This window comes from Mytilus edulis, chromosome 12, assembly GCF_963676685.1.
Source record: "Mytilus edulis chromosome 12, xbMytEdul2.2, whole genome shotgun sequence".
In the NCBI taxonomy this organism is placed as follows: Eukaryota; Metazoa; Mollusca; class Bivalvia; order Mytilida; family Mytilidae; genus Mytilus; species Mytilus edulis.
The window spans coordinates 45395117-45421163 of record NC_092355.1 but is presented as its reverse complement, the minus strand read 5'-3'; the positions used below and the strand labels follow the sequence as shown (position 1 = coordinate 45421163).

At 30.8% G+C, this 26047-nt stretch overlaps 2 protein-coding genes across 5 annotated transcripts; one reads left to right on the top strand and one right to left on the bottom strand.

The window, feature by feature from the left end:
• Positions 1-1785: 1785 nt before the first annotated feature.
• Positions 1786-14646, bottom strand: LOC139498586 (receptor-binding cancer antigen expressed on SiSo cells-like). Of its 3 annotated transcripts, none has more exons than XM_071287038.1 (5): positions 14481-14646; positions 9130-9317; positions 8654-8821; positions 6377-6454; positions 1786-4999 (listed from the first exon to the last, which is right to left on the bottom strand). In XM_071287038.1, the coding sequence occupies exons 2-5, from the start codon at positions 9301-9303 to the stop codon at positions 4793-4795; spliced, it is 627 nt and encodes a 208-aa protein (XP_071143139.1). In that variant the 5' UTR covers positions 9304-9317; positions 14481-14646; the 3' UTR covers positions 1786-4792. The 3 variants fall into 3 exon arrangements, with proteins under 3 accessions (XP_071143139.1, XP_071143143.1, XP_071143140.1); XM_071287042.1 differs by having other exon boundaries at positions 14453-14631; XM_071287039.1 differs by having other exon boundaries at positions 14426-14620.
• A 74-nt stretch (positions 14647-14720) lies between these two features.
• LOC139498587 (uncharacterized) lies at positions 14721-25751 on the top strand. Of its 2 annotated transcripts, XM_071287043.1 has the most exons (8): positions 14727-14841; positions 16182-16298; positions 17104-17186; positions 17866-17937; positions 18912-18969; positions 20217-20339; positions 20674-20703; positions 23268-25751. In XM_071287043.1, the coding sequence occupies exons 1-8, from the start codon at positions 14836-14838 to the stop codon at positions 23328-23330; spliced, it is 552 nt and encodes a 183-aa protein (XP_071143144.1). In that variant the 5' UTR covers positions 14727-14835; the 3' UTR covers positions 23331-25751. The 2 variants fall into 2 exon arrangements, with proteins under 2 accessions (XP_071143145.1, XP_071143144.1); XM_071287044.1 differs by lacking the exon at positions 20674-20703 and having other exon boundaries at positions 14721-14841.
• The last annotated feature ends 296 nt before the right edge of the window (positions 25752-26047 follow it).

Sequence of the window (26047 nt, the reverse complement as noted above, 5' to 3'; positions counted from 1 at the left end):
TTGGATTACCTCCCTTACATTGCTTTTAAATTGTCCATTTACCAGGAAAATTTGTTTTGCCCCTAATTCCTACACGGTTTAAGTAATAACCCCCCTCCCCCTCCCTCAAAGCCAATCCTAACCATTCCTTTCTGTTATCGAAACTTGTGGTATAATTTCAGAGAGATCCATATACTTAAACATGAAGCAAGTTGTTGTCTGGAAACTAGAAAAAATCCCTTTTTGGGCCTCTTATTCCTAAACTGTTAGGACTGTAACCCCCGAATTTAACCCCAACCTTCCTTTTGTGTTTATAAACTTTCTGTTTAAATTTCATTGATTTCTATATTCTTATACATAAGTTATTGTCAGGAAACCAACTGATTTGGGACGATGCAGATGACAACAACATGATGCCAATATACAACCACAACATTTTTTTTAAATCGTATAAAAATCAGTTCAAAAAGGCTTAACCCATCAAATCGATACAAAGCAGAAAAACATCAAACAAAATCAGACTGGATGTAGCTGACAGCTAGTTTTTCCGGCTTCATTACAAAATAGGAAAATTCTATGTAGATTCCTTCAGAAAATACACCGTTTCAGAGTTACCTCCCCTTAAAATTCCAATTCAAAAACGTATATACTCAACCAAAAATAACCTACACTTGTAATAATATTAATATTTATGAGTTATAATCTTATAAATTTGTTCTTTTAAATGTAACCGAGGCAGTCAGTTTTTATAAATGGAGGAAGTAGTAGTCGAAGGGAACCACCTATCTTCTTCTTCAGTAGGAACTGACTAACTAATTAAAATGGGAGTTGAGTGCACCTGGCACATGGAAGATTCGAACTCGGCTACTGATGCCCCTCTGCTCATAATGAGTAAGAAATTCCAATAACCAGAAGACTGAAAAAAAATTTAGCAGTAAGATTCTGAGCCATGAATTGAGGTCAAATACAAAGAACATATGACAAAAGATAATGGCATCTATATACAGTCTTCAACCCCCGGAATATAAAGCTTAGCACAAACAGTCCTACAGCTGAGGTCCATGAAACTTGGCAGGAAGATGCACACATATTATACCAATGCACCTGCTATTAATCAATTGTTAGAGGAAATTTTTCAGCAGAATTTATGAAAGAGTAAACTCATTCAATTAAGACTCCTTATGTTTCACAGAGAGATAGTACACAAGTTGTGCACCTGCTATTGGAGAATAATTATTACTACACTTATTTCAAGAATAAGGATAAGCAAAATTTACAAAACAGATTATTAATTGTTTTTAATAAATTTCTCCAAGAGTTTTCGACTAAGATCCCTAAAACTTCACAAAAAAATGCTTACATCATTTTCTTCTTCCCCTTCATATTATTGCAATTTCTTTGCATCTACTTTGTAAACATTATAAATTGATTTGAATTGCAAATATTGCAACACAGCAATTCAAGATTTTGACTCATTATTCAGTACCAGTTGTCAGACACAGGGAATTGTCAAAAATGGACAATTTATAATGTATTTTACATCACTGGTAAATAACAGCAGAGACATATAATTGCTTTATATGTCTTTGATAACAGGGAATAATATTATGCTGTGCAGTAAGAGCAAGATTTATTTGAAAGATAAGTAGAATGTGTCCGCCCCAGCTCATGCTTGCTTATGATATGTGAAAATACTTTTGAGACAGACAGATGGAAGGAAAGATGGACTGAAAGATGGAAGGACAGTCAAGGGTAACACTTAATGCCCCCTTAGATTAGAGACAGGGGCATAAAAATACATATATCTGGTATTTCTTGTATTTTATTTTTAAACAAGCAGCGATGTGACAAAAATATACAAAAATATCAACATAACCTAATTTCCCTCAAAATGAATGTCTGATGGTTTATACATAAATGTCAAGAACATTTCAAAATGTATAATAAAAACAATAAAAAATTAAATATGTACTTTTAAATTGAAAATCAGGATTCAGGTATCAGTTTCCTCTAATACTTAAAACAATTTTTTTAATTTTTTTAATTTTTTTTATCTATAATGCAATGTGAAGTCACAAAAATATAACACTTCTTTCATGAGAGTGGATAACGCTCAAACTTAAAAGGGTTTGCAATTCATGTTCACCACTATATTTGAGCATTGTTCACACTTACTGACTTAGATGTAGAAAACTTAATCCTTGTTTGCACTTGGATATATGACATATATATAAAAGACACTGGTTAACATTAAATCATAGAATACTTGATCAGAGCTAGATGATTCTAATCTATATTCAGTTGTAGAACTCTTAAACCTAAATAAAATTGATATTTCCTTTCATTTTGTTTTTCAGACTTTTAAAATCTGTAAATTTTTCTCCTCTCTTAATTCCTTTCAGGCACACTTTTTTGTGGACTCATGTGAACTATATATATGTGACCAATAATTAATGAAACTGTACCGTTATCTAAATAAATTTAATTGATCTAAATTGTATAACAACTAGCAAGAAAACAAGAGGGTCCAAAGAGTGAATTGTTCATATGTAAAAAAAAAATATGTCATTTTTATATTTGTTTTTTTCTTTATTGCACTCAGTTATGTTTGCCTTTTTAGAAGATCTTACATTTATTTAGTGTTTTTTTCATTAGTAGGTCAAATATTCATACATTACCTATTAATTTTTTTTCAGATAAAATAAAACTTCATTTAATGGCAGTGATGATTCAATTGTAGATTTCTATTTTGCTGCTCTTTCTTGCTATCACTATCTATGAACAAACACATAGAGAAAAGTAATACATTGTTGTCTTATATGAAAAATAAATCAATGAAGTGTGAATTATTAAGTTGTACATTTCTTGAAAGTTCCGCAATGCATAGAAACTTTAACAGATTTCGCAAAGACAAAACTTAAGAAACAAAAAGGATGATAAAAACAAGTACAAACAACACCATAGACAAATAAAGATGTCAAAAGACAAACAATAAACAACTGTCACATTCATGTAATTTTCTGTACATTTTAATTGCCACAATGCATTTGTTGTTGGGTGATGCAGATATCCTTTGATTTCAGACAAATCTATCTTTTAATTTGAAGAATTAAATCTTCTTAAAGATCATAATTAATATATTCCTTAATTCGGCTTTACACATTCTTCTGCAAAAATTCTTCAACATGATTTTAAATATTTATATTATTTAAAAAAAGTCTCTTCAATAAAAAAACCCAAAGTGCTTGTAAGCACTGAATGGTTAAGATTGCTTTACTTTATCAGTGGGAAGTAAAATTTAACATTGCTTTGTATAAAGCATTAGTAGTAGTTAATTCAACCACAATTTTGACAATGGAAGATAACTCCATTTTTTAAAGATGACTTTAACAATGACATCATTTATATGTTTAGCACAGATATTAGATTCCTGCACCTATTAAAAGTTATGTAATTTTCTTGACAAGTGTAACATCATTTTGTGACTTGAATATCTGAGTATATATTACATTGATGAATTTCTGGAAACGTTAATGGATAGGATATATAGACTGTTTTGATCAATGCACTATATTTCGGTACCAAAGAGGTAGTGATAAGTCTTGGAAGATTTAGATATCAAGTCAGTAACATAGGGTTTTCCCAAAAACTAAGACAGATTGCTTTCTTTAAAAGAAAAAAATATCACAGTCTTTTGAAGGTTTTAGTTCAAACAAACATGTTTAACCTTGCCACATTATGTGCCTGTCCTATGATTATCATTATTTCTCCTCTATCATGATTGTTTTTTGTTTAAAAGATGATAATTAGTAAAATATAGTTAGTTAATAGTTTTCTTTTTTAAATTGCTTCACATTTTTTATCTTTAAAAAGCCATTGCAATTGGCCATTCATAGCTAATCAATGAAATATGGTACTCAATTGTCAAATTGCTAAATTATGTACAGTAACCTGTTGTTTACATCCAAGTTCTTGGTGGATAGTTGTCTCAATAGAAATCATACCTCATCTCCATACTTTCAAATTCAAATTTCAGTGAACCTCGATGAAAGTGAAGATAAATGCTGACAATTTTGTTAAGTCTTGAATCTCTCAATTGTATCATTTAACATCCCTCTTACACAAAATATATTTTTCTAAAAAAATATAAAAATGATTAAACTTTCATTATAAATATCATCACTTGACCTAATTCTTATCATGCATACACTTAATAAACACAAAGTAGGTAATATGTTGCCTAAAATCTACCATTTTGCTAACAAAACTAAAGGTGAAAACAATAAAAGAAGACAAATCTTTAAATCAAAATATTATTCACAGTAAAATTTGATATTAACAGACAGTTCATGTCAGACAATATCCATCAACAAAAATAATGAGGATAATATTTGTATCCCATACAGAAGTATTAATTAAGGAAGTAATAGATTTACTGTATGATTAATATTTTTTTGATCCCTTTTTTAAAGTATGTGTCCAGTTGAACACTCTATACAATGAAACTTCTATTTATCTGCCTTTGTAATAATTGATATTCAAACATCTGGACTGACTGGTGAAAGATGCCCCATGTACAAATTTCTCCACCTTTATGTGGACCTATGCTTCTCATACTAAATGCAAATTGTCAATCAACATAAAATGTTTGGTAAAAATCTCATTGGACTTTTTTTGTGTTACAATTTCAATTAACAGGATCATATATAGACTGCCAAAGAATTTTGCTTATATGAAGTCTTAAAAATCAAGGTTTCTAAGACTGCCAATCCCATACTAGAAATGATATCACTGAAGACATTAATATACAATGCTATGATAATTTAACTGCTGTTAAGTGTTTGTCTTTTCGAATTCCTTTTGATGAGTCTCGATCCTGTTTTTTCTTTTGCTGTTGATATAATCTTTCTTGTCGTCTTTTTTCTCTTAATTCTGCATCAGCTTGAGTTGATAAATCTTCATTTCCTTCCCCTTCCCATCCAGTCGTCTGTGTATCATCCCATGCTCCTAATTCAGATCCCTAAAAACATCAAGAAAAATTGAAAAATCTTCATACCATATATCAAAATTGCATTAAATATTTGATAACAATCTTAGAACTTAAAAGTAACAACTCCTTTCATACCATTGTTAACTCAATGAGAAATTGAAGTTATTTCAAGCAACTGGTTAAAGAATATCAAAATACACTATTTCAATGAAAATGTTAAGTTTGTCATAAATTTCCTTCTTTAATTAATATAAAACAGAATTCACCTATTCTTAAAAATGATGATCAAGTCAAAAGAAGTATTACATCATGACAGAAAAAAAGAATTAATAATTTTGGGTATACATATTAAATTTTCCTTGACCAAACATAAAAATTTGACATAAGCTTGCAAATTTTCTCTAGACTTTTACTAGAAAAGTCAAGATTTTTCATATATCTGTACGTATTGCATACTTGTTTAGCACTTTTTGAATCTTTGTGTCTCAAAATGTCTAGATTGGAGAACGAGCAAAATGTTGAGGCAGTTGCCATAGTTTCCAAACAGAACTAACGATATGACGCCACCAGCTAATTAATATTTTGACATGCAAGTGTTTGCTACAAAGATATGCCCAAACAGTTATTTCATCGATGTGATATTTGCCGCAGGAAAAAGGGGTTATTCTCCTTGAAGGAATGAAGCATACAGTGATATCTGTCAGTGTTCTAGCTACAAAGTTTTTTTTATTGACCCCCTTGCTTTTTTTCTGTCGTTTCTCAGGCGCCAGCCGTTTTTGTGGTGAAAATCACGGCATTTCTGCCTTTGCAATACCAGCAAATTCGTAATTCTTTCCTGAACAGGAAATCAGAGTATTACATTAAATCATTTTCACATAAAACATCTAAATAAAAAATATTTTGAAAACTATTTTTTACATCTTCACTTTCTAATAATTGATTTATCAAGTGCATTAATGTAATAATTATTAAATTTTGTATGAAGAGCAACTGAGCAAGGACTGTAAAGCCAGTTGATAAAGGTTGTTTAAATCTTTCATTTGATGTTGCTTGCCAAACGTTTACACATTCTAGGTTAAATGGCAGAGAATGTTACTTACTGAATAAAACTATAGACTAAGGCCTCAATAGAAGTGAAAGAGTGTATAAATAAAATGACCGCAGATGTTTAAAGTTAAACAGAGAAGATAGTGCCAAAAATGTTAAATATTATTACTCAATTTTAACAAAAACTTGATTATACCATAGTTAATATTTAAATAATTGTGCTTTTTTTAATGACATTTACACTTTAAATTGCCCCTTTTCTGACTAGCACCCTGCCCTTTTCAAATCCTGACTATAACACTGTCTGAATTATTTGATTAGTGGTTATTATAGTGAAGTATAATAATATGTTATACTTACTGTAACAATTGGTCCATCATTACTTACTGCAAACATGTTGGAAGATTTATTTGAATTCTTATTTCCTCCTATAAACACCTGTGGAAACAAGAATTAACAATAAAGTTCATTTCTCATTTGACTCCAGCTGCAGAATTCTAGAATAATGTTTATTTGCCATTTACAACAACTTGTAACAACCTTAAGAATATTAATCACATTAGAAATGCTTCAAAGCATGGAGTCAAAAACACCTGGCCATGAGCTAGGTTTTGACTCTCTAAATTAGTATTGACAGGCTAGTGATTACAATAGATAAACATGTACTGCATTGTACTTAAACCACCCAGCAATCAAAGTAGTGTGAGGCGGCGTTTTGCATTTGCGCCGATTTTTTCTTTCATTTGCGCCGATTATTTTTCTCATTTGCGCCGATTTTTTTTACAGGTAAATAACAGGTGAATAGATATAAAAAGATGATGTATGAGTGCAAATGAGGGAACTCTTTATCCAAGTCATGTTATTTTTATTTTATCATTTTAGACCTCTTCCATTAGCCATTTGTATAAATGTAATGAATTGTCAATCATAACATAGATATAGGAAGAGACAACTCTCCATCCAAATAACAATTTATAAAAGTAAACCATTATAGGTCAATGTACGACCTTTCAACACGGAGCCTTGGCTCACACCGAACATCAAGATATAAAGGGCCCCAAAATTACTAGTGTAAAACCATTCAAACGGGAAAACTATTGTCCCCTGCTCATAAGGGAGATGGAAGAAGGCCTAGAAGATACACCTCCAGACTTTTTCCTTGACAGTACCCGTAGTTCTTTAACCCCTGTCTTTCGGACATCTGCCACATGTTTATGCTCGATCAGTGTTTTGACACTAGAATCCGTGGTGACTATGGTTTTACACGATTTATGGTACATTTGTAAGATATGTTGTTATGTTTCAGGACACTAACCTTCCAATATGTATGGCCCTCGATGACTAAAGAATTGACTCCTCGGCTCGTTTCAGTGTGTAATATGTCCATCATGTTAAAACGAAGTTCCAGAACAACATGAATCAAAAGTAATTTAAACATAAATGAACAACAATTATAACCAGATTTTATCAATGGTATAGTACAGTATATGTACAAGTATTAACTTACCTGTAAATCTAATTAGGAGTAAATATAAAATCGGCGCAAATGAAAGAATGAAAATTTTCAAAATCGGCACAAATGTCATACGCCCGTGTGAGGCCTGAACATCATTAGATCTAAAGCTTAAAGTTACTGGATACTAATTTATCTTGAAAACTCAAACTGAATTTTTGAACTATGAAATTAAATACAAAGTCAGGTGTCCTAAAAAAATGTGCTTTTATTCAGCAATTTTATGCACCAAATAAAAAAATCATTGACTCTACAAATTGTATTAATAGAAAAACTAATTAGTCTTGAAAACTATATTTTAAACCACTTAATCATGATAATTTATAGGTCAAAGTCAAGCAAACCTTTATAGATGAGTATGTCAGTAAAAATAATAATTTAGATTAATTCAATCTTGAAATAAAAAGTTAAAAGGCACAAGTGCATTGTGTGAAGCATTAAAAAGATGAAAACATTTTACACATTACACAGTTACTGGACCATTAAACTGGCATACATTTACTAAACTGGACCTACACAGCATAATGCATTATGATAACATTTGATTTTGTGGCTTTAAAATTTTTTTCAAACAGAAATTGTAGTTAATCTTTATAATACAATGCCTGCCAGAATAGTGTATACTTTTTCTAATAAGATGAGTCCCAAAAGACCACTTTCGAGTTCATCCGTCACCGGAAAAAACTCGTCAATTATACACGCCTTTATGACGTCATTTACCAGATCGAGGGGCTCGCCTGTATCCCTGCACTATTTACGTTCATCAAGCGTCTTAGTGATCGTCACTGTGAAGGATAAACTAGAAATAATGGTTGTTCTGTAGGTACTTATTGCCAATTCCCTAATGACAGCAGTGCTGGTTGTCAATTTTGAGGATTCAATTTGCCGAATAATTCGTACAATATAGAATTATAGTTTTCCAACCACTCGCTCAACATTGGAATGGAAGTGACGACGCCCCTAAACGCACAAATGACGGTGATAAAGGCGCGTATAATTGACGAGTTTTTTCCGGTGACGGATGAACTCGAAAGTGGTCTAATAGGCCATGTGTCTGACAGATATCGAAAAAAAAAAATCTTTACATTTTCTACTACAATATAAAATAAAGTATTTTTTATTACTTTTTTCTGCTTTTTAATTTTTGGCACCATATCTGTAAAATAATCTGGTTCAGGCTCTTCCTCATGTGATGTTTGTCTATGATTGGCATGTGGATAGCTCCTCCCATTCTGATTATATTTTTGTTTGTTTTCATCAGCTTCCCAACTATCCCAGGCTTGAAGTTCAGACTGCAGTGGATAAACAGACATTGATTAAGTTCAATTGTAACTTAAATTATTAATATACAAATTTTTATTTTAAAAGTTTTGTACATGTAACAATTATCTCTCAAATATCGCTGAAAAAGTGAAAGTATTGTTAAATTTACAAGATGAAAAATTACATAGTTTATAAATGATTGCAAAATTGCCAAGATACATCGGTAAAAGGACAGTCACTTACATTGTAGTACCTGAGAACTGAACACAGACATTAAACATAACACAAGTCAATAGAATTGTAAAATGTAGGCTTAAGAAAATACTATTACACTAACCTGATTACTTGGTATTGTAGTAAAGTCCTCTGGTATTGTATAATGATTAGCTAATGGTAAAATAGAATCAGAATCTCTCCTTTTTCTTCTACAGATCAATCTCTTCAATGGAGAAAATATACGGAATATGAAACTAAATATTGACTTAATTATATTCCACACAACTTTGAACATCTTTATCCGTAATTCTGAAAAAGAAATAAATATATAATGACTTTTGTGAAGTGACAAATACAAATTATATGCAAGAAATTCTTATGCACACATCATGCACATAATAAAACAATCTTTCTAACAAATATATTCAGGTTGCAACTGTTGCATTATATTATAATTCTACATATCTTTTTCATGTCCTTCATTGTAATGAATGAACACTCAATTAAAGATAAAATTTGACTTCTAGAGGATTCATCTTCAATCAGTTTATTAGAAACACTGTCTTTAAAACAGTAAGGTTTTTTCAAATGATTGTTAACCCTTTCAACGCTTTACACGGCATATGCCGCGATGACGTACACCATCCCCCACTGCTATTCACAGCATATGCTCTAATTTTTCCTCATATGAATCAAGGATATACAAGGTCCAGTGTGCGCTTGAAATCCCAGGAATTTTTATGGTAAAAATATGCAGCAGAAGGAAAATAGAAGGAAATAAAAACAAATATTTTGACAAATGCAAATGGCGTAAATCGGAAAAGACGCTGTAAATATGGAAAATATTTCTGCATTTTCATGGCGAAACTGACAACGAGGATTAGTTAAAAGGTTTCCTGTTATCTCAATGTGTTTAATTTATTCAATTTGTGTGGGAAATATGATTTTATGGATCTTTACAAGACGTTGAAAAAGGGGGAAACCAAGGTTGACTGATAATTTTGAGGACGGAGCCACGATTAGATTATATGTTGTGTATGGTGCAATACACTACGATTCGAGCAACTGGTGTCTTCTTTATTATACATGTATGACATATACCTAAAACAACATAATAAATGAAGATAGAAAGTAGTTTTTATTCAAAATTCAACACAAATACAAAAATTTACACCTTTTAACTGTCAATTACCTGAAATGCAAATTTTACCAAACTAATTGCTTAACATTACAGTGCATTTTTCATGCACTTACTTTGTCTGTAACTCTTTCAATGTCTTATAATAAACAAGAATGTTTCCAAAGTACACAGATGCCCCACTCGCACTATCATTTTCCATGTTCAATGGACCGTGGAATTGGGTAAAAAATCTAATTTGGCATTAAAATTAGAAAGATCATACCATAAGGAACATGTGTACTAAGTTTCAAGTTGATTGGACTTCAACTACATCAAAAACTACCTTGACCAAAAACTTTAACCTGAAGTGGGACAGACGGACGGACTAACAGACAAATGAACTGACGCACAGACCAGAAGACATAATGTCCCTCTTCTATCATAGGTGGGGCATAAAAAGATAGTATCATACAAGTCTGAAAAGGAAAATACTGTTCAAATGAATGAACACAAAAATAATGCAGCAGCAGCAGCCATTTTTCTATTTTTTTGTGTAGCATTGAAAGGGTTAACAGTAAAAGTTTAGATGTTAACTATGCTCAAATAGGTACATCGCTATAATTTTCAGTAAAATGTGACAGGATTCTTTATTTATCAAACATAACTGTAACATAGACGCTATCCAATTTTGTACTTGATCTGAGTTTTTGTGTTAATAAGCATTGTGTTTAAGTTTCATATCACTTAGTTGAGACGACTTAAGAGCCATTCTCTGTAAGGACCAAAATTAGTGTTCACACCTATGTCACAGATTTTTACCATTCTTTGTACACATACTACATAACTAACATAATTAACAACTAACACTTTAGAAATTAATTTTGGGCTTTGTTACTATGGAAATGGCAGCCATTTTGATTTTGGGCTTTTTTTTCAATGAAAATTCTAAAAAAATTCCTAAATATCAATGCTTTTTTTCCCTTAATCCTGACAGTAAAAGATGCCGACAGTTATCACATCTAAAAGCTGTTACCTTTGACTTTCTAAAAATATATCACACATTTGGCTGACAATTGTGTTCATATGCTTATTTTCTATTGGAGAAGGGGGTGATTCTGACATCTAAATGAAAACCAAATTTCACCAAAATTCATTGAAGCTTTGACAAAATTTCCGAGATAGTTTATAGAAAATATTGCCAAAATCATAAAGAAAAGTAAGAGCATAAAAACAAAATTATACTGAAGTCTTCATTATTGAGAGCCAATATATCATCTAAATATCTATTAGTGCTATTATTTTTTTAAGGTTCATCATAACAAATGGACAAATATGGCCGTATTTTCCTCAAAAACTACTCAGTGTACAGACTTACCTGTGCTGTTTGGAAAGTTTTAATGCCTAGCATCCACTAGATATATAAAAGTTAAATGCATTTTCTGTTTAAGAAAGATAAAATCTTTCTTGGTTTTTGATGGGCATTTTTTTTTCATTTCTGCAGAAGGTGTAAAAATAAATAAACACTGAATTACTTTAATACTGTCCACTCATTGACTCAGATAGACTCTTTAACTCACCTATAGTTGTGAAGATACCTGTTGTCCATTTCAATTAAGGACAATCAAAACAATACAAACCGTTTTTTTACCTGAGGGAGCACTCATAGTTGTACCACAACTTAGTTAATTTTCACACCTTTTGCATGAAGGAAAAAAAATGCCCATCAAAATCCAAAAGAGATTTTATCTTTCTGAAACACAAAATGCATTTAACTTTATTATATCTAGTGGATGCGTGAGGCATTAAAACTTTTCCATCTTCACAGGTAAGTCTGTACTCAGAGTAATTTTTGGCATGTAAATACAGCCATATTTGTCCGTTTGATCCTTAAATAAGAAGATGTTCCGATGGGTCTTTACTGATTTCAGTCAACAATAGCGAAACAGGTCCTCAATAAGTGGTGCAAAGTAAGTCCCCATGAGAGTTAGGGCAACCTGACATTATACAGAATCTCCAAAGCAAACAACATTATTGATTAAAACTTTACCAGAGAAATTACCAAGTCCTCAGGACTAAGATTGACAATAGCCAACAAAAATTTGATCTAGTAAAAATTCAAGGGAAGTTATATATATAATATATCAATCAGAGAATGCATGTCGTTTCGTAACCTGGTCATTTCGTACCTGGTCGATTCGAAACTACGTTGATTCGTTACTGAGATGAGATGTTTCGTACCTGGTGTAATTATATATGGTTATAAAGTGTTAGTTTAAATGAAACAGTTAAAAGTTATTATTTATAAATGATCAAATTGTTCATCTAATAATAACAATATTGTAATGTTTTTAATTTTAAACTTTCTTAAATCTTTTTAATTATTGGCTAATTGGTAATTACGCTCGGTGACAGCTTAAATGTTTTTATGACAACTAATGACAGGTAATAAAAAGTAGTTATAGTAGGTGTAAATTGATAAAGTTGATTAATGGCACATGACCTATGGCACACAACCTAAAAATAATTATTTTCTACTTTTTTTCTCACTTTTACATGCAAATTGCAATACCCTCCTCCTTTTTCACCCGTGCTGGTGACGGGCGTTGGCGGAGGTTTACATTAGCATGTGCATAGGCTGATCCAGGGGGGGCCCTCCCTTTTGTGGGAAAAATTTGGTTGATAATATAGGAAATCACAGAAGCATGACTGGAGCGGGCCCCCCTTAGGTCAGTCAGCGGTCTACTCCTTAGGAAAAGTTCTGGATCCGCTACTGATGTATTATAAGAACTGTCGTCACAATCTCTGATGATCCGGCCCAGTAAAAGCAAGGGCTGGTAATGCCGCGTGTGCCTTGACAGTTGTTGAAATTGTGGCCGCAACCACTGAACCAGGTGTAGAAGAATGATTATGTTGTAGTTTGCCTGGAACAAAGTTGTCATCTATTTGGCTAACGCTGCTGGACACCTGTTATTTTTACCTCGTACACTTCCCACCACCAGGTCTTTTCATTTTGCTGCCTTTGAATGTTTAACAGTGAAAGAAAAACCCTCACTAGAATCATGAGAATAAAGCTTATGCTTACCACGTTTGTTACCTTGGTCTAATATAGATATGTATGTACATCAATAGGTCTTTTTATAATTTTTAAAGCAACCTACGACTCATTATTTAGGGATCTCCATGGATGAAAATTGAACGATGGAGGAACTTTCACATTACAAACCGTGCCTACGCTGTACAGTGTAGCGTGATCGGAAGTATTTTATCCATCTATACAAGGAATGGTGAACATGCTATATCATTGCTTATTTAAATTATATTTATTTGAATTTTCATTATAGAATTAGAAGTATCAATATTTTCATTTATTGCCGTTTTTAACCATTCAAATGCCAAGTCTTCATGGTCCCCCTTTAGTCGAGAATGACCAAAAGCTGTCATGAAGGTCCCCATGTAGATTTCTTGTATTTTTGGTAATTGTTATGGGGGTTAAAAATCATATGATATAGAGCTTATTTTTCATGGACAGTTGTCAAATTCAGAACCCATTACCGGTATGGCTGATTTGCAGCAACAACAAAACCATTCGTACGGGTTATGTAAAAGCTTAAAGAGATTTGTAAAGCAAACATTGACAATTGAAAACGTTTTTAATGACTTTATCTGTCAAATTGATGCTGTGCAACATGCATCTTTCGAGTCTGAGTAGAAACCGGATGTATTTGTTTTATATTTAATCTAAATTATCATAATCATTTGCTGAAACTTAGTTGATTAATTCGACAAATGGATCGTCTATCCTCAGATAATATTCTCCTGTGTGGTTTGTTGATCTACCTGTACAAGCTCAGGTACAATTAAGTGATTAGCGATCTTAATCCGGAAATCCCTCAGGCGTTAGAAATGTATTGGATTATAACATAAAAAGCCTAAGGGTTATGCAATTACATGCATTTGATTATAATCGATAAAAAAAAGGCGTCGGGCTGCAAAAAACGATGAAGTTTTGAACGATGGCGGAAGACAATTTAACCATGGCGCAAGATAATTTAACGATGGCGCAAGTCATTTGACGATGGCGCAAAACATTTGAACGATGGCGGGGCGCCATCGTTAAACAGGCCATGGAGATCCCCGATTATTATTATATATTGATATAAGGTTACAAAACGTCTCAGGTACGAAACGACCTAGTAAGTTACGAATCGACTAGTTTTGAAACGACCAGGTTACGAATCGACGTGCACCCCAATCAGTCATTTATATATACAAGTTTTTTTTATCAATGACAATGTACAATGTTTTGTGATTTCAAGTGGGTTACTCGATTTCTATATTGGAGTTGAAGATACAGGTACAGAAACTTGTCCTGCGATCTCCAGTCTTTATTGATTCATCGTTTAGAGGCCTCTCTTAAACTTGTTGATGTTTTATGCTATTAAAAATATGTTTTTTAGCAATCCAAAATTTTGTCCACGAAAATGTTCAATGTAGAAATGAATTATGGTTATTACGTTTAATTTTTATTTGTAATAATCGTTTTGTAGACTAAGACTTTCTTAGCGGAAATAAATTTGGCCTTTCACGCGAGAGGGCGCATGTGTTGCTAGACAACATACAACAAAATGGCCGCTATTTAGCTACAATTTTCTTTTCCGATGATGTAGTTATTTTTTTTGTTCGCTGTCATTACTATTACATAGTGAAATGCCGGTGAGATTATTTTTGCATACATTGAATTTATATCATTTGCTACATTATAAAAAAAAGACAAAAAGGCAGAAACTCTTACTTTTGCGTGTTCTGCAATGGTTGTTTATATCCCGAAGTCTCGTCAAAAGTTCACCTTGTTTACTCGTTTTCTGGTCAAATCGACACCAGGTATAGTCAAATTGGCACTCGTTGAAGTCATTTCGATATGTTAGACATGTCAGTGGGGTCAGTTCCTTAACACCTTTATGACATCATTTACCAGATTGCTCTATGAAAAGTTTCCAGCACATTTATAATTGTCATTCTGTATGTAATCTTGATTCCCATACGACTTTATAAAGTAATACTAATAAATGTCTATTAATACACTGTCTTGTAGTCATTCCATGGCATATTCTTGAACAAACAGACAGCAGAATAAGACAAAACCATACTCAGATGACAAACATATCCAAACTTTCAAGGACACATACATGAACAATTAGTCATACATGTACTTCCCACAACTAGAACTTTATACTACCACAAACTGTTATTGAAACCGCCACTGTTGTTTACAGCTTTAGAAATCAGCTAAACACCAACTGTTCTCATGAGCTTCAAATAAACAAATTCAAACCAAATCATGTTCATTAAATGCATATATTTTTAATCACAATCTGTGTAACATACAAACATTTTTAAATTGTTATTAAACAAAGTCATGTTAAAATTGTTTTTAAATATTTTTATTAATTTGTATCATTGTTTTGTCAATCATGCATCAATATGTATTTTTCAGTATTGAAGCCTTATTGACATATAAGAAAAAAAAGACTGAGGGAGGGTGACCATCTTATAAGATTTAATTTCCCAAATTATGCAAATATTTTGTGCGGTACAAAATCAAACTTTTTTACCTGTTTGCTCAACATGTGTTGGAAATGACAAGTCACATGGTAATGGAAGTCACATGAGAGATTCTTCTAAAAAACACAGGGGCGGATCCAGCCGTTTTAAAAAGGGGGGGTTCCTAACCCAGGACAAAGGGGGGAGGGGGGGGGGGTTCCAATTACATGTCCCCATTCAAATGTATTGATCGTCCAAAAAAAAGGGGGGGTTCCAACCCCCGGATCCGCGCATGAAACATATCCTGAAACTGGCCTATTTGTCCGCCATAATTGCAGGTTCCTGTAAAATCTTGACATTATAATACAAAATGTCTGATGCCACAATTGAAAAAATATTGTATGTGGTACGACAATAGTTCAGTTGGCACGGACTTCCAAATAGGCAGTTAATATAAACTATGTTACATGTACATTGCATTCATACATATCTACAAAAATTCTATTTGATAGGATCTTCCACCTATAGATGATGATGGCGATGGCAAATTCAGAGCCAAGAACAAGAAGAAAATTGATGCAGCTGACTTGAAAAAATTGGCACCTCAACAAAGAAGTAGATATTTAGCTGTATGTCTATAAGTCTTAATTTCTTTAATTTTCATTACACCTTGTGCAAGTAAATCCTCTATGAGACCAATTATGAAAGAAATAACAAACTTGTTTTGACCAATGTACTTTACTTGTGCCATGGTATTTTCATCACTTGTTTTTACCATTGTACCAAATACATGTAGTTGATCCTTCTTTACCCTAATATATTTTGAGTGAACCATGTTTGCAGGAATTAAGAGACTTTGACCATACAGTACTTTGATTATACATGTAGTACATTTTTTAACACAATTAACATTTTTATATTAATTTACACAACAGCAGAGGCATTTCCTAACAGTGTAGAAATCTTGGTCAGATTTATTTTTGTGTTTTTTAGTTTTTATGACCTTATAAAGTCTTATGTCTTAAATGTAAAATTATCTGATGATGAACATTCAATTTTCTTTTACATTGTATTATCAATGATACATGCATATGATTTAAGGTGGTACCCAACACTTGGACTAAAATTAATTTGGCTCGTTTAATTTTCATAAAATTTTGTCAAAGTATTAACTTTGAACAAAAATATAAAAATTTCAAAAATTTTGAACCAACTGTTTTGTCTGAAAAATTACACTGGTTACATAGCAGTTTGACAAACACCAATTTTGATCATTGAGAAGCTTAATAATCCTTTTACAACACAATGTAATTAAAACATTTAGCTGACTTTACAGAGTTATCTCCCTGTAGTGTTAGGTACCACCTTAAAATTCATTTTAACATCCTGAAACTAATGTAAATATTTGAAATGAACATTTATGATATTTTTTAGTATGAAGATCCACCAAAAAAGGCAACAGAGGGTATGGCATATTCTAAGAAGATGTTGACAGATAGGAAAAAGCAATATCAAAGGTGCGTGTTGTTATATACATATATCTTAAATTATATGATATATACCGGTATATGTATCTGTCCTTAAAAAGTCTGTGAAATGAAATTTTGAAGATCTGAATACAGGTTTTTGTCTGGCCTGCAAACGATTACTATCAGGCTGTGGCGATGTAAACTATATCAAGCTTTATAATTCATAAAGAAGAAGACTTTGATGCTTTATATCATGTATGCAGATACCTTATGTTATAAAGTTTTTGTGTGTCATTTGTCCATTGTCCTTGACCTCAATTTCATGGTTCAGAAACTACTTGAAATTTTGTTTTTATTTCCTTTAAAATGTGAATTTTTTCAATTATTATGAGTATTGTAATATATATATAGAATAAAAAGTATGAAAGACCCATTTCAAACAAAATAAATCAAATCAAAAGATGTAAAGTATCTTCAGAATAGACCACTTTTGCGTTATTAACTTCTCCTTCACCAGTAAAGTTGGTCTTGGCCTTATATATATAGAAGTCATTTTCCAGATAGAGGCTTTGCTTGTATTAGAATTGCATTAATACATTTCACATTTTAGTAAACCATTCTGCTTTCACTTAAAGTTGCAGGTTTATAGTTATTTTTTGAAGAAACTTAGTTTGGTGCTACATGTGTAGAATTATATTGTTGACACATTTCCTTATATCATTTTCAGAGATCATGCATCAACCCCAGAAGAAGATATATCAGAGAGAGATAAACATGCTAAACTTATTGGACAACTCAAGTAAGACTACATGTAAACACAGATAAAAACCATTACAGTGTGTTAAATAAGCTTTAACCTACACTACAGAATAATGATTATTTTCCTGATATAAAGTAATTTCTCCCAATTTGATTGGCTGATATTGTCCTAATAAATTTCAGTACATTTTTTTATTATGTAAATTGGAATTATCTCCCTTTTACCATTGATCATCTAATAATTTTTTTTATTTATATAATAGTTGCTTTATATAGTTCTAATATTTTTCATTTTTCACTGTTTTAGATTAAATATATCTAAATATATATGTTTTGTTGATATTGTCATAATAATTGAATTTGAATATATAAATTTTCAATGTTATAAAATCAGGATAAATTTGTTACACAGTGTGCAATTGTCCTAATATGGCATTTATCGGGTCCATAAAATTCATATTGTGCTTGGCTTTGCCTCACCCAATATGAATTGTATTGACCCGATAAATTCTTGTATTAGGACAATTGCACGCTGTGTAACTTTATATATGATGGATAATTTGTTTTTATTTCTTTTATAGTCTTAAATTTTGAAATGTTTTATTCTTCTTTTTTTCCCTTTTAAGGTGGTACCAAATATCTTGGCTAAAATTTATATGGCTCGTTTAATTTTCATAAAATTATTAACAAAATATTTGCTTTGACCATTTGACAAAAAATTTTAAAAAAATTTGAACCACACTCTTTGTTGGAAAAATTTCATTGGATATATAGCAGTTTGGTAAATTTTGATCATTGAGAAACTTGATATTTCCTTAAATACAGAATGCATTTAAAACATTCAGCTAATTATACAGAGTTATCTCCCTGTGTTGTGTTATGTTCCATCTTAAAGGAATGATTGTTTTATTGGTGTTTGTTGAAAAGTTTTTACTTAAATAAGCTGTAAAAAACAACAACACAAAGCAAAAAAATACCATTTATTGGGATTTAGAATAATTATTATTTTTGTAGAGCTGCTGAGGCCAGAAACAGATTAAGAATTATGAGATTAAGGTACCAAGCTAATCGGGTAAGTACAATAGAACATACAAGTGTGAACATATGTATTAACTCTGGGCACTGGATATTTACACATTTTTGTTTACATGTGACATTAAGGGACATTTGTGTTCCAAACACCATGGACATTTGCCAGTAAACTTTGATACTTTGGACACGTGAAATCGACAAGTGCTTTTTGTTTGTTTTTAGTCCATGTTGAATTTGACTAAAGAGTCATGGTTGTAATTATAAATTAATTTTAATTTGATAAGGTGTTGTCATTTGTCATCATCTTACACTAGCATGGTGGCCAACTATTCAGTCATTAGGAATCTCTCAGGAATATAAATTGTACATGTGAAGTAGGTTACACAAAAAGTCACAAATATCTTCCTGTCCAAGTAAATGAGGAGGGAAATCATACAGCACTAACACTAAAATGTTATGTAGAACAGTAGAAAAAACTCAAATGTCCTATAAAAGGTGCAAAGGTATGGTGCTGTCAATTTAATAGAAAAGGCAAATTACAAATCTCCTTAAAAATCTTGTTTATGTGTTTGGTTCAACTAAAAAAATCTTGTTTATGTGTTTGGTTCAACTAAAAAAATCTTGTTTATGTGTTTGGTTCAACTAAAAAAATCTTGTTTATGAGTTATGTGTTTGCAAAGCCATAAAGATGTTTTTACATTCTTCAATTCTTCACATCTATTCATAAGAAATTCTTAATTTTTCAGTCTTGAAAAATATTTTGACAGATTATTTCTATGTGCCTAAAAATGGCTATATGTAAATAAAGTAATAAATTGATAAGTTATTTATGGTCATATTAACAACTAATAATAACTGATAATTGACACTGATTGAATATGAAATGAAATATGTGCATTTGTCTATTTTTTATGAATAAAATGAGATATGAAGCACATCAAATGACAAAATAATCTGAAAAACACAAAAAAATATTAGTATATTTTTATCTTAGATTACTACATTGTGGGTCTCATTGGGGACTAAGCGTGATGTGGCATTGACTGATTTTTTGTTAAGCCTGACACATGAAAGTCAAATAATTTAGTGTGAAAACAGGAAAAGAAGTCATGCAGGACATGGAAACTTTCATGCGCTATTATGACAATGATTAGCGGGATACAGGATTCTGACAAAACATTATTTGGGATCTGGGATCAGACCCCCAAATGAGACCGCTTACATTGTAGTGCATTATAAAAATGATAATTTATTAATATTATTTCATACATGTAATGTGTTTTTTAGGCACAAGAAATCAGTCACTTGATATCTTGCCAGCCTACAGCTTTAAAAGCTGTTCGTTTACAAGCCTTAGTACCGGCATATCCTGACCGAGGAGATAGAAGAGACAGACTCATGCCTTTAGATGTAAGTTTTATTTTTTTGATATGCTTGATTTTTGATATATGAAGCAGACTAAGGCAAGTTTTAGATCTAGACTATAAAAACAACAGACCTCTCACTTTGGTCTTTATTACTTTCTGACAAGGTTGATTATCTTTATATAATATGCTGAAGGCTGATGATGATATCAAACAATTTAAAAAGAGGGTTAGAAAATAAAACTAAGTATTAATAGGAAATTCCCTTGCAAAAATTTGACATAGAAAGGGGAGAAAAAGCATATTTTACAAAGATGGGAAGTTTATACATTTGTACTTAAAGATATTGAATTAAAAAAAAATGTTGATGTTATATTTAGAAATTGAATGCATTTGATGAAGCTAGACGGGTATGTATAGAAAATTGTTGGTTTCTGACTAGAAAAGAAGTTACAGAAATTGTTTTATTAATTTGTTTTTTGTTAAATTAGTGTATGACAACAACTGAATTCAATTGGTGGTGATGGCCATTTTTTTTAAAACAGGGAGAAACTTGGATATTTTTTATTAATTTTAAAGCCTTTTTTTGTTGATACATTGTTTGTTGTAAAATTGGTAATGGGTAAAATTATTAACAATGTTGTTCTTTTTGGTTAAAGTTTTTGGAGACGAACATACTGGTTTAAATGTTAGTAGAAGTTTCAGGCAGAAAGAAACAGGGTTTCTAAAGTTCAGAAGATTCATTATTTAAGGGGGCTCGTGGGTATAAATCCATTTTTTTTAAAATATAGGATTTCACTATTTTTTTTTCAATAAATGAACTTTATCATATACTTAATAGAAAAATAAAAATAAAAAAGGGGTCACCCTTTATTTAAGCCCACAATCTGCCATCAAAAGAAGCATGCATTTTTGTTAAGATCCTTTTTTTCTGTTGAACTAAGTGGAAAAATAGAGGTAATATCGAAATAATAAAAGAATTGAATTAAAGAAAGGGCTTAAATTTTACAATCTTAGTTTAAGTACAGCTTATTTTGAAAAAAAATATACAAAATATAGGTCATCAATAAATTAAAAAAGATCTTTCAATTTTAATGCCAAAAAAATAGCATATTTTCACCAAAGGGAGATAATGTGTAGCTTTTTCAATGATATAAACATTTAAAAGTCATCTGGGGCCATAAGGAATGGATTTTTTGGTTGATTTTTGTACCATATCATAAAGTAATAGTGTAATAAATAAAATTTATAACATGTTTAAACAGTCATAATTTTATTACTGTCAGGCTGAAATGTATCAGACTTATTACAAATTATTCAAGATTTTACATGTAGTTACATTTCCTTTTACCTAAATAAAGATATTTTTTAAATTCAAAATTTTAAACCTTTTGTTTTCTTCGGGAAGATAACTCAGATACATACATATTTTAATGTGAAGCAACAAAATACAAATTGAATTTTAATTTTCTAAAAATCAATAATTTAGATTTTCTTTCATTTCAAACATAATATAATATTTTTCCATGTATAAATTAGTAACGTTAAAAGTTCAATGACCATTACTTTTTATTATATTTATTTAAATAGGATTCGCAAATTTAAAAAAAAAAAATCTTTATTTAATTAAAAACTTTTATCAACCTTAGGCCACGGTTTTTTAATTTGTTGGTTTACGGATTTTCCCCATGAAAAAGTCGGGTCGGTCGGTCGGGAAAAAAAAGAAAAAAAAAATATCTTTCAAGACAGAAAAGAAAATGCAAAATAAATATACCTTTCAACCATTCTAACAAAATGTTTTTTATGCTATTTTGTATTCATTTCAAATTTTAGTTCGATGAAATATTCTTGCTCAGCTGTCATAAATATCGCATGACAATGTCTAATGATTTGCCGTAAACAAGGGGGGTGTTCACAGACAAAGACGAAATTAAATCGTCTTTTCACAAACAAAAGAAAAGCAAATTCGCGTAGCTCTTAATCAATTCCAGAAAACTTGGTGAGTAATGATCTTCAAAAACGAAAACTGATAAAGAAAAAAATGTAAAAAACGTCGTACGAAAATAAGTTTCAACACACGTGTCAAAAACGTAATAGACTCGTCCACGGAAAAAACGAGAATATCGGGTTTATAATCTAGTGTCATGCATTCCCGTTTTTTATCCAAATGGACGATATTTTTTTTTTATTATCCATGAAACAAGAAAATTCTAAATGACTTGTTGATATTCAGAACTTTTACTTCCAAGGTGCTTTCCACCTGTCCACATTTGGACAAGTCTATTTCTATGAGATTATGCATCTTACAGACTGATGACAAATAAGGGAAACGAACTTATTGTGTAATGGGTTTTAAACATGTATGTACTGAGATTCCGCCAATTTAGACGCACCCCTTGATTGACTGCAAGGGTACAGCGTATCCATGTACACTCCCTAAGGATTAATGGAGATGTGTCCTTTACAATATTATCCCACCACCAGAACAATCCCCACCCAACACCGCCCAAGGGAGCGTGTAGGACACCGGGAAGTCTGTTATTAAACACAGATTTCGTTCCGCAAAATTATTTGCGTAAACGCCATTTCAAGGTCAGTTATAATTGATTTGTCTATTTTTAGAAACGTAAACTGGAAGTTTTATTTTTTCACAACAGAGAGTGTTATCAATTTTGTTAGTGATTCATGCATTTCATTTCATAAAAAAAGAATCATTTAATTATTTTTCAGGGATAATGTATTTGTTTGGGTCGGCGGGAATAAAAAAGCATGAAAAGTCAATTTTATTTTTATTCTAGGAATCGGCAAAATCGGGTCGGCGGATCCGTAAACCAACAAATTAAAAAATCCTGGCCTTATTCATATCTCATATTTCATCATTCAAAAAGACAATTGGTTAGACAACTTAGTATTATCTTTCCAAACTGTTGAATTACAATACCTCAGAATTAATGAACTGATATTTCTTTTGTAGCGAGAAAGAATCGAATGCTTATTGGAAGATGAGAAAGGACTATTAACTAACAGAATTCACTAGTGAAAGAGAAACGTACTCACCATCACATATCATTGAAAAAAAATCATGATTCTACATGTGAATATTCTGCCATAATTGGTACTATACTGCCCATCATTGTTTATGAACACCTGATGTATAATGTAAAACATTAAGGATGTTAAGTAGTAGGATTGTGATACTCCAACATTCTGGTATAGATTTATATTACTCCTGATTGAATGTATTGACAAAGGTTTAATGTTTATACTATAGTTCATAAAATTGGTAATGATTTACAAATTTAACATTATTAGTTATTTGTCAAAATGGATGAAATACCAGTATGTCATTAAGAGTCTGGTGAGATGAGGCTTTGTGCTATAATAATACAGTAAAAGGAATCATGTCGATGAATATCAAGAATAAAAGGAATTTGTGGTATATGAAATTTATAATAAATACAAAGCTGTTGACTGTGATATAATATGTGTTATTGTTTATGTAGTTTCTCTACTTAAATAACAGGGTATATATCCTGTGAATGACTTATAATTTCAACAATGTTGGGTACATTGCATTTTAGAGAACTTTGTCTCAGTATTTATGTCTCAATAATAATTGACTGCTTATTTATATACTTCTGTTATTAGAAGAAAGAAGTAAAACCTTCTTTTTTTTTTTAATTCTCTTAAATATTTGCATTTGTTTTTTAAAATATACATGTCGAATAATTTGATATGCTGACCTTGAAATGAAAAATCAATTAACTACATTCTGTTACTTTAAAAAAAAAAAATGTCTTCAAAAAGTCATCATTCATAGAGGACTTTGCAAAGGACATTTTACAAATGAATTTGGTGGGAGGTCCCATATTTGGGTTATCAACCACCCAGATGCATGACAGCCATGAAGACTAGTGCAAATGTATACAAACATCTGGTAGTTCAAATCACCAAATTGATGTAACTGATCCTTAAGGCATTATTATTGCTTCACTACATTTATTCTATTTCTCACTAAGCACTATAGGCACCTTATAGTAGAAAAGATTAATAGAATACAATTCTTGTAACAAGAAAAATACCTAAATATGTAATGGAACATAAACTTCCTATGTCAAAATATATAAAAGAATGAAAAGTCATAGCATTGGAGAAAATACTTTTGCATTAAAAGTGTCTTGAATTTAAAAAATCCAACTCCTATGGGATATTAAGATATTGAAAGTCTGACGCTAGTCAAGTTTATCATAGATAATTGTACCATTAGAAATGTAAGTATTCAGCTCTTTGGAATGTATTTCAATGTATATTATTAAATGATAGAATTTATGCTTTATATACCAAATTGTAAATACTGTATAGTCATATGTTTTGTTTAATCATCTGTCATCTGTTCATATAAAGATAACTTTGTATCAGTGATATTTTTTTATTTTTTATTTTACTAATTATTTAGTAATTTTAAAGGTACATAATTTTTTATAGACGTCTTGAATTTCAATCTTTTCTGAGTTAATAAAAACCTAACAAGGCTGATATAACCTAATTATGTCCTATTCTTACAAAACTTAGTATTTTTTTATTGAAAAAATAACATTGATATATGATTTAACCTTCTTTCTGATACAAATAAATTCCATGAACACTTAATTTTCTCTAAATTCTAAAAATAAAAAAGACTGACAAAAGGAAGCAAACATTATAATTCTTTTTTTAAAAAGTCCAAATTTGTTTTAAATGCTTTTTTAAAGGGTCTTGTTAGTTATTAACATTTTGTCATGGAAAAAATTCAATGGTTTAAAATTTCCCCATTATACAGTAAGTAATAGAATGTGTGTGCTATTTAAAAGTGAAATTAAAAAAAACCTGATTCTATAGGTATCAGGATTGTAAGTGGAAAGTGTATCTAAGTACAAACTTTTATAGATGTCTTAAAACTGTTAATTATATTTTTCTAATTGGCATTTATTTATTTTGTCTGACAATTATAGTCAATATTTACTTCATTATCTAAATTCTACAATGGAATCAACAAAGCTTTTAAATACCAACAAAATAAAAGATTTCTTACAAATTCTTATAATTTTTCTGTTTATGCAATAAAAGCAATAATTGCAAAAGTGAGACATCATTTGAAAAAAATAGTGACAAGCTCCTTTTAATAACTTGACTGGATTCCAAACTTTAACCTACAAAAGAAGTTTATTTTTCCTCATAAAAACTACTTTCATAGTCAGAATAATTTATAGAATTCTAAAATAAAAGTAATGGTGATTATAAAATGAAACTTTATTGATCCCAGATGCAATAATACAGAATTTAATATATGGGCTTGTGCAACTGCAGGCCAAGTGCAGATAATTGTACATAGAGTAATAGACCCACAATATAGCTGCTACATGTAACAAAGTATTATAATGCTTATTAGACTACAATAAACACTGATATACAACCATCATCAGTCTTATATTATTTTAAAACAGGATTGTTTTTTAGTGTCTTAAGAGTTGTTTTTTCTGTTTTTATCTTTTTTGCAAATAGATCTGGATAGAGTTATCTCCCCTTCTTGGAATTCCGAAAAAAAATAATTAAGCAGATGGAGCAATATCTCTTTAAAATGCACAGTGACCCAATGTTTTTTATTATTTTTTTTTAATCTAAATCTTTTTTGACTACAATTTTAGAGAAAATAAGAAAAATCTTTCTCATGGAATTTTTCTCAACTAGGATTTCCCTGTAAAATCCTCATAATTT